Below are 7,220 nucleotides of genomic sequence, written 5' to 3'. Positions count from 1 at the left end.
ATGGGGTACCCCTGAAAACCCCTACTCCACCCTAGAGAGGAATAGTAGTCTAAGACCACTGGCAACCATCCAACCAAACCTGACCTGGAGTGGTCTGAAGAACCTAGGGGACTAGACCTACCCTGGGCAATCCTGCAGTTTAGCAGGAGAGGTGAGAATTGGGGACAACTTCTAGGACCCTCAAAACGACCCTCATCCCGGGGTCCCTTTCTTAGAGAGAAAAACATTTTTCCCCAAGACCATCCCTAGTTTCACTTCCCAGTTCAAATGGTGGCTTACTTGGAATCTTTTTACAATTAAAAATAAAATTAAAGCCCAAGATCTTGGTCTCTACTTCCTTTTTGGGGGGAAGGGTGCAAGGCAGTAAGCCTTTTAGATTGCCCACACCCACCTGCCTTTCTCAGAAAAATTTTCTGATTCAGTGTCTGGGCAGCTGGGATGTACTACCGAGGCCTGAAAAAATAACCTTTTACTGCCCTGAATTCCACGTTCTGTGCTAAAATTTCGAGCAGCCTGTTTTTCCAGACCCATAATTTTGAAGGTGAATCCAGAATAAATTCCCCCATAGAGACTATTTGCCGGGGGAGGGGTTGCAGCCAGGTCACTCTCCCCACAGGCTGGAGATTTGAAGGCCAGCAGCTCTCCACTTGGTCCTGCATCAAGCTGGCATGGGAATCTCAATGGCTGGGTGCCTCTACCCGGACCAAGAGGGGATACCTCATGCCTTCCCCAAACTTCCTCCATAGTAAGCAAAACAGTTCCCTAGGCCGGATGCAGGGACCTAGTTTCTTTTTACAAACCCACCCATAAATTTTATAACAGGTAGTTAAAAATTACGACAAGGAAGCGCTGGCCCAGCTTTTCACAATGGGTAGCAGGGAGAATGGGACGGCGCTGCGGGCAGCTCACCGGAAATTTCACTTCTAGACTGTGGCACAACCTGTCCTGAGTTCTCCCTAATTGGGGCGGGGTAACTTTCCCAGCCAGCAGGCAGTCACTGGGGCATCTTATCTGGGGAAGATAAGACTGGGGAGACCAAACCACTTGCCTATCCGCGGGTCCCTCAAAGAGCCCTTCAGGACGCTCGCTACCTCTCTCATCCACCCCCAGATCTCTTGCAGGTCCGCACCTTCCTTTGCTTACACAATGAGGGAGTGGGGAAGAAAAAAAATTTAATGCAGAGAAACGAATTTGCCCCCCAACTTAATAGCTGCATTATTCTATCTCTACGGTTGAGATTAGAATAATAAATTCAAGGAGCAATGAGCGAGATGCTTCAACTCAGCATTCTGAAAGATACTATTTTTCACAAATCACAAATAGCTTTCGGAAGCCACTTTGATTGGCTAATAAAAAAGTAAAGAATGGGAGAGAAAGTCCTATCTGCAGCAGCCGAATGGTCCTCATTCCGGTAATGGGACGGCGGGAGCATTTGGGAGGACGCGATTCTAAAGAGAGCGCATCCCGCTCACAATTATGTTCCCCCATAAAACGGGTTTTTACCTCCTTTTCTTTACAAACGAGAAAACAGAGGCTGTGGGCAGGAGGGGTAGGGGAGAGGGTACTTCATGAGGCGGTGGCTGGGGATCCCTCGGCTTAGCCCTCCCCATGCCTGGCATCTCGAGTAAAGCCGGGCGCCAGACGTACCCCGCCCTCCGACGCGCCGGGCTTGGGGCCACGGACATTGCTGAGCAGGACAAGGGATGAATGGGACATTTGGTGTGGGGAAAAGGTGGCGAGGCCCTTCGGAGCCATTTAATGCTGGGTTCATCCCGCTAGGCTACTGGGCCGGATATTTTTATTAACAGCAATCATAATTCCACGTTTAAAACGAAACGGAACCTCGGCCGTCCCTCGGAGTATGGAGGACACGCCTGTGGGAAGGCCCGAGGTCGGAGCGAAATGCTCTCTTTTCTGGCCTCCCTGGTGGGTAGCCGGTGTTTCCCACTGAGAACAGGGTTACCTGGCTGGTGCCGCTGCTCACAGCAGGGACCCCGGGTTAGGGTATATTTCTCGGAGCTCCTATTCAAAGCTGCCCCAGCTGCCTACAGCGTGTGCTTCCAATTCACAGCCTTTCTCGGGCTGCAGGAGTCCCCTGTGAAGGAAGTCCGACTCAATTCTGTACTCAGGCCAGATTTGCAGGCCAGATTTGCGTGGGGGCCAGTGACTGGGACCCGGGTGAAATTACACAAAACAAGAGTTGGCCTGGGCCTAGGTCTGGGAAAATCATTGACCAGGAGCTAGATAGATGAGGGGTAGGGAGGAGGGGTGGGGGGAGAGAGAGAGAGAGAGAGAGAGAGAGAGAGATGGGAGAAGAAGAAGCAGAAGCAGAAGAAGAAGGAGGAGGAGGAGGAGGAGGAAGAGGAGGATGGAGAAGAGAAGAGAAGAGAAGAGAAGAGAAGAGAAGAGAAGAGAAGAGAAGAGGAAAGAAAGAAAATCTGGCCTCAAAAATATTTCAGCCTTTGGGGGTCTGGTTTTTAAGACCAGAAGATCCCTCCCCTCCCTTTTCCCCTCTCCTGACTGAGTCAGAAGACTTGTATCTCTGGAATTTGGGATTATTTGACCAGAATCTTATTGGCATAAACAGAATTTTTAAGTCTAGGACTCTCCAGAGAGAAGTGAGAGACCCTTCTACCCTCTGGGTCCCTGAGCCTTCAATTCTTCATTTTGGGGAATGAAGATACCAGTAAAGATTCCCTCGTACCCCGCTGTGGCTGGGGTGGCAGGCTGTCCACTCAGCAGGCCCATCCTCCAGGCAAATGGCCCACACTATGGGGGCTGGGTAACCTGCCCAATTGTCAAGGTGAAGCAGGGAGTGGACTTCAAACAGCCTGAACAGAAGTTGGAGTGCACACAAGCAGGCTGAATGACAGTGATGACAATCCTCCTGCACAGAGGATTGAATTTGAATTTCAAGATGTGGGCTCAGGCTTGTCACCTACAAGCTCACTTACTTTCCCCTTCCTTTCTCCTCTCCTTCAGGCTTAAGCTTCCTCATCCTCCATTCTTAGCATCTCCCATCTTCAGGCATCTTCAGGCAAGCCCTGCAGACAGGCCAGCCAGTTGCCTTGAGCCTCACACATTCCCACCTGGTTCACTATTCTAGTGCTGGGTGCTGGGTGCTAAGGTCTGGCCACAAGGGGCATGTGGAGATCAGAAGGAACCCCACTATCACATTCTCAGCCGCAGACCCTGGAAGAAAAAGTCATAGTTGCATAGGGCAGATTCTTTGTTTGGGCCCAGCCCAGGGCTGAGGAGGAGGAGGGTGGATGAGTGAGGAAATCTTTCTTCCCATTGGGATCCTGGCATCTGGAAACCCACTTTGTTTGGAGCCAAGATTCCCCCAAGGGCATACCTATAGACTCCTTCCTCTCTCAACCGATGGACTGTTCCTCTTCCTTTTCTCAATCCCTCACCCCTTTCACCTTCCCTCCCAGGCCAGCATGCTTTCTCAATTCCCAGGCTTCTCTCCACATGAGTTTCTCAACCCCAAAGCCAGAGCAGTGAAGGAGACCATTTCCAGAGAGCTAGACAGGGGGATAAGGAGGGAGACGGTAGAGAACGGGGAAGAGCTATGGAGAAAAAGCAAGTCATTCCAGCTTCTATTATTTTTCTTCTTTTTTTTTTTATTATGACTCACGTATACAATACAAAGTACTTGGACAAGGAACAGGGCTGTCAGGACACAAAATCTACATTCATAGCTGGACATAAAGACAAATGACAAAAAATTATTATTATAGATATATTTTTAACGTTTTTTTTTCTTTCGAGCACATTGCATAAACAGAGAATTCAAGACAGAGTTAACTATACATTCAGTGCAATTTAGTTCTACTCTACTGGGGTTAGAAGCACAATAAAAGCGCACAGGACCGGCGGGCTAGGCAGTCTCAGTTGTTGGGTTTTCTTAGTGAAATAAGCAGCAACAAACGACAACAAAACCGCATTACGAATACTCTCAAAGCAGGATTTCTTCCTATAGGTAGTGATAAAATACGCTGGAGGTTTCTTTCTTTCTTTTTTTGGTTTTTATTTTTTTTCTCTTTTTTTCTCCTATAGCAGGATTTTAAAATTTTTCTCTTTTTCTTTTTCAAGATTATTGCAGGTTCCCTTTAGGTAGTATGTTAAAGATTTATTATTATTATTATTATTATTATTTTCATGATTATGGTGATTTCTGAGCACGAACACTAATGTAGCTCAGAGGAAGCCGGGCCCAACAGAACAGAAATCAAACAGCGAAGGAGAGGAAGGCATGGGCCCGAGTGACCATGGGATGGTTAGGTAGGATTTTAGAGGCGACTGCAGGCTCCTATCTACCCTTCTGGAAATGTGGGGAGGGGAGAGACCCACATCTCCTTCAGGTTTCCATCAGGTTCCTAGAGAAAGTCAAGGGGGTTTTTCTAAGCAGGGAGCCCTGGGGAGGGGGAGGGGATATTCCTTGCTTTTTTCCTTATTTCTTTACATTTGTCTTCCTTTCCTTCCTTTCCTTTCTTCATTTTTTTCTGTCCTTTCCTTTTTTAAAAAAGTACATCTAGTACACTAGCCTTAGCATAAAAACAAAACCACAAGTTCTCTTCTGCGTTTCAAGGGGACTCCCCTCTAAAATAAATACCAGAGAAGCAGGGAGGTGGGAGTGTGGCAAGAGACAGACCCAGGAGCACGGAGGCCAGGTCTCAGACCTTAAAATCCAGGAACGACTCAGAAGGGTGGGGGCAGGGACAAGTGTGTGTGGGGCAAGGAGTGAGACAGAGAGTCCGAACTTTTTGCTGTGTCTCGGTCTCCCCCCTCCAGCCCCCAAACAAATAAAGAAGGGGGAAGTCCAAAGGTAATAAAACCAGAGCTGCAAGTATCTGACAGGTAGTTAGAGTTGTGAGTGTCATTCTATTCTCTATAAAAGCAAATGACAGTCGTAAACTTCTCAATTTATCTGCTACCATAAAACGAAACTTCAAGGGAGTTGCTAAAGGGGGGGTCTCTCTTTTTTGCTTAGTCCTTATTTTCTTCCTTTTCCTCCTCTTCTTTCTCCTCTTCCTCATTTCCTTCTTCCTCCACCTTCTCCTCATCTCGGGCTCCCGGCAGTTTGTCCTTGTTGTTCTCCTTTTTCCACTTCATCCTTCGGTTCTGGAACCAGATCTTCACTTGTCTCTCGGTCAGTCCCAGGGCATGAGAGACCTCAATCCGACGCTTTCGTGTCAAATAAGGATTAAAGAGAAACTCCTTTTCTAGTTCCAAGGTCTGATACCGGCTGTAAGTTTGCCGTCCACTGCGCCTCCCCGGAGCTGGACAGAAGAAAACCCCAGTCTGGTTACATTTGGGTGGGGGTTCCGTTTTCCCTCGCCACTCTTCCTCCTCTAAACTCCCCTCTCTGATGTCCTGTCCTCAGTTCTCCTCCCCTCTATGGAAAAGGCTAGAGCAGAAGGCAGACAAGGGCAGGAAAGTTGGGGGATTGTTTTGGTTTGGCTTCACCTTGGGAGGTGGGGTGGGGGTGGGGACTGGGGTCTGTTTGGAAACTGGGGCCTTTCAGGGGCTGGGGGAGACCTGTAGAATCCCCCCCACTAGGCCTGTAATTCTAGGAAGTGGCCTTTGCAGCTTTGTTTACAAGTGCAGCATGGCATTTAGTGAGCAAGGCTGGGGACGGAGTGCTTCCAAAAGAAAGGAAAAAAAGCTGTGGGTAAAGAAGAGGGGCTCTGCCCACTGCCCTCTCCTTGTCTCTCTCTGCCTAATGCTTTTCCAATACGAAAAATAATTGATCTGCTGGAATGTATCACTGCTCCGCCTGATTGCTAACTGGAGACCAGCAAATAAATCATGGGCCATCCCCTCCGGAACTTGTCGCTTTATAGCTTCCCCCTGTACTTCGAAATTGGGCCATGAGGGGCCACCCTTGGAGGGGCTCATGACCTGAGCTACTCTGCAGGTCTCAGGGAGACCCCATAAGTCCTTGATTGGGGGGCTGGCTAGGGTTTTCTGGAGTTCAGGGACCCCTAATCTCCATGGCCCCTCTCCTTTTCAGCATTCTTTTTTTCCCCCTCCTGTCAGGCTCCCCTGTCTTCTCCCAACTGGGGGAAGTACAGAAAAGTTGGGGTAGTGGCCCTCAGGCTGTTTCTCTGCGAGGAGGCTGTGGGTGCCCTAGAGAGCCAGAGAGCCTGTCCTTTGAGTCTCACCACTCTCTGGCTAGGGCAGAGAAACAGGGGTCTCTCTTTGCCCCAAGACAGCCTGGCCACTGTCCTGGACTTCAGGCTCCCTGCCTCTGGAGAAACTGGTTCGTTCCAAAGGCTGACAATCTCAGGGTACTCAGGGTACCATTCCCAGCCACCTCCCCAACTTTGACTTTAGAGACGGGGAGTGGGAGAGTCAGAGAAAGACAGACAGACAGAGATGGAGAAAACGATTTTTAACCCTTTGTAGCCACACACCAGCTTTCCCCCACCTTCACCCCAATCCCCTAAATGTTCTAGGCACCCCCTCCCTGCCCCGCCCCAGCGGAGCCTTCCCAACCTCGAGAAACCCACCCAGGCACGGGGGTGGGGCGGGAGAGACCCCAAAGCCAGGAGAAAAAGCGAGGGCAGACAAAAAGGAGGCGAGGGAGGGGGGGAAAACCCCGGAGCGCGGGAGACCAAGGGGGAAAGAGAAAAGGCTTCTCACCGTGGGGTCTCATCCATGGAAACATGAGGCTGGGAGACGAGTTTTGATTTAAGTGGCCTTGTCCTTCGCTACTGTTAGTGTTGGCGGAGGATTTACAGTCGGGATATTGCACCACGCTCGCCTCTTGCTGAGCCCCATAAAGGGACTGTCTGGGGAGCGCCTCGTAGCCATAGAATTTGGAGGCGTCTCCGTGGCAGCTAAGCGAGCACGGGTTCTGCTGATAGCCTGAGTTGGAGATGCCGGAGGTGCCGTGGTGGAAGAAGTCTTGGACGTGGTGCGAAGCGTGCTGGAAGCCGGGCGCCGAGCCGCCGGGCCCGTACACCAGCGCATGGCTCCTGCCCACGCTCTGAGGGAACCGGCAGTCGTAATAGGCCGGTTCCAGGGACTCGCCGCCTTTGTATTTGGAGAACAGGGGGTTGACGAAGTAGGAGCTCATGCTGGGTACATGAAAACCCGCGGCCCCCTCCCCTCTGGCTCGCGACTACTCCGCCCGGTACCCCCGAAACTCCCCCTCCCCCCGGGACCAAACCCCAGGCCGGCTGGCTCCCCGGGACTGGGCTGGGCTGGTG

At 50.6% G+C, this 7,220-nt stretch overlaps 1 protein-coding gene across 1 annotated transcript; it reads right to left on the bottom strand.

The window, feature by feature from the left end:
* Positions 1–4,036: 4,036 nt before the first annotated feature.
* Positions 4,037–7,220, bottom strand: HOXC8 (homeobox C8). The gene is made up of 2 exons (XM_011992597.1): positions 6,652–7,220; positions 4,037–5,285 (listed from the first exon to the last, which is right to left on the bottom strand). The coding sequence occupies exons 1-2, from the start codon at positions 7,085–7,087 to the stop codon at positions 4,993–4,995; spliced, it is 729 nt and encodes a 242-aa protein (XP_011847987.1). The 5' UTR covers positions 7,088–7,220; the 3' UTR covers positions 4,037–4,992.

Source organism: Mandrillus leucophaeus, unplaced genomic scaffold (assembly GCF_000951045.1).
Source record: "Mandrillus leucophaeus isolate KB7577 unplaced genomic scaffold, Mleu.le_1.0 Scaffold414, whole genome shotgun sequence".
NCBI lineage: Eukaryota > Metazoa > Chordata > Mammalia > Primates > Cercopithecidae > Mandrillus > Mandrillus leucophaeus.
The sequence above is the reverse complement of the archived record's forward strand: the minus strand, read 5'-3'. Positions and strand labels throughout refer to the sequence as shown.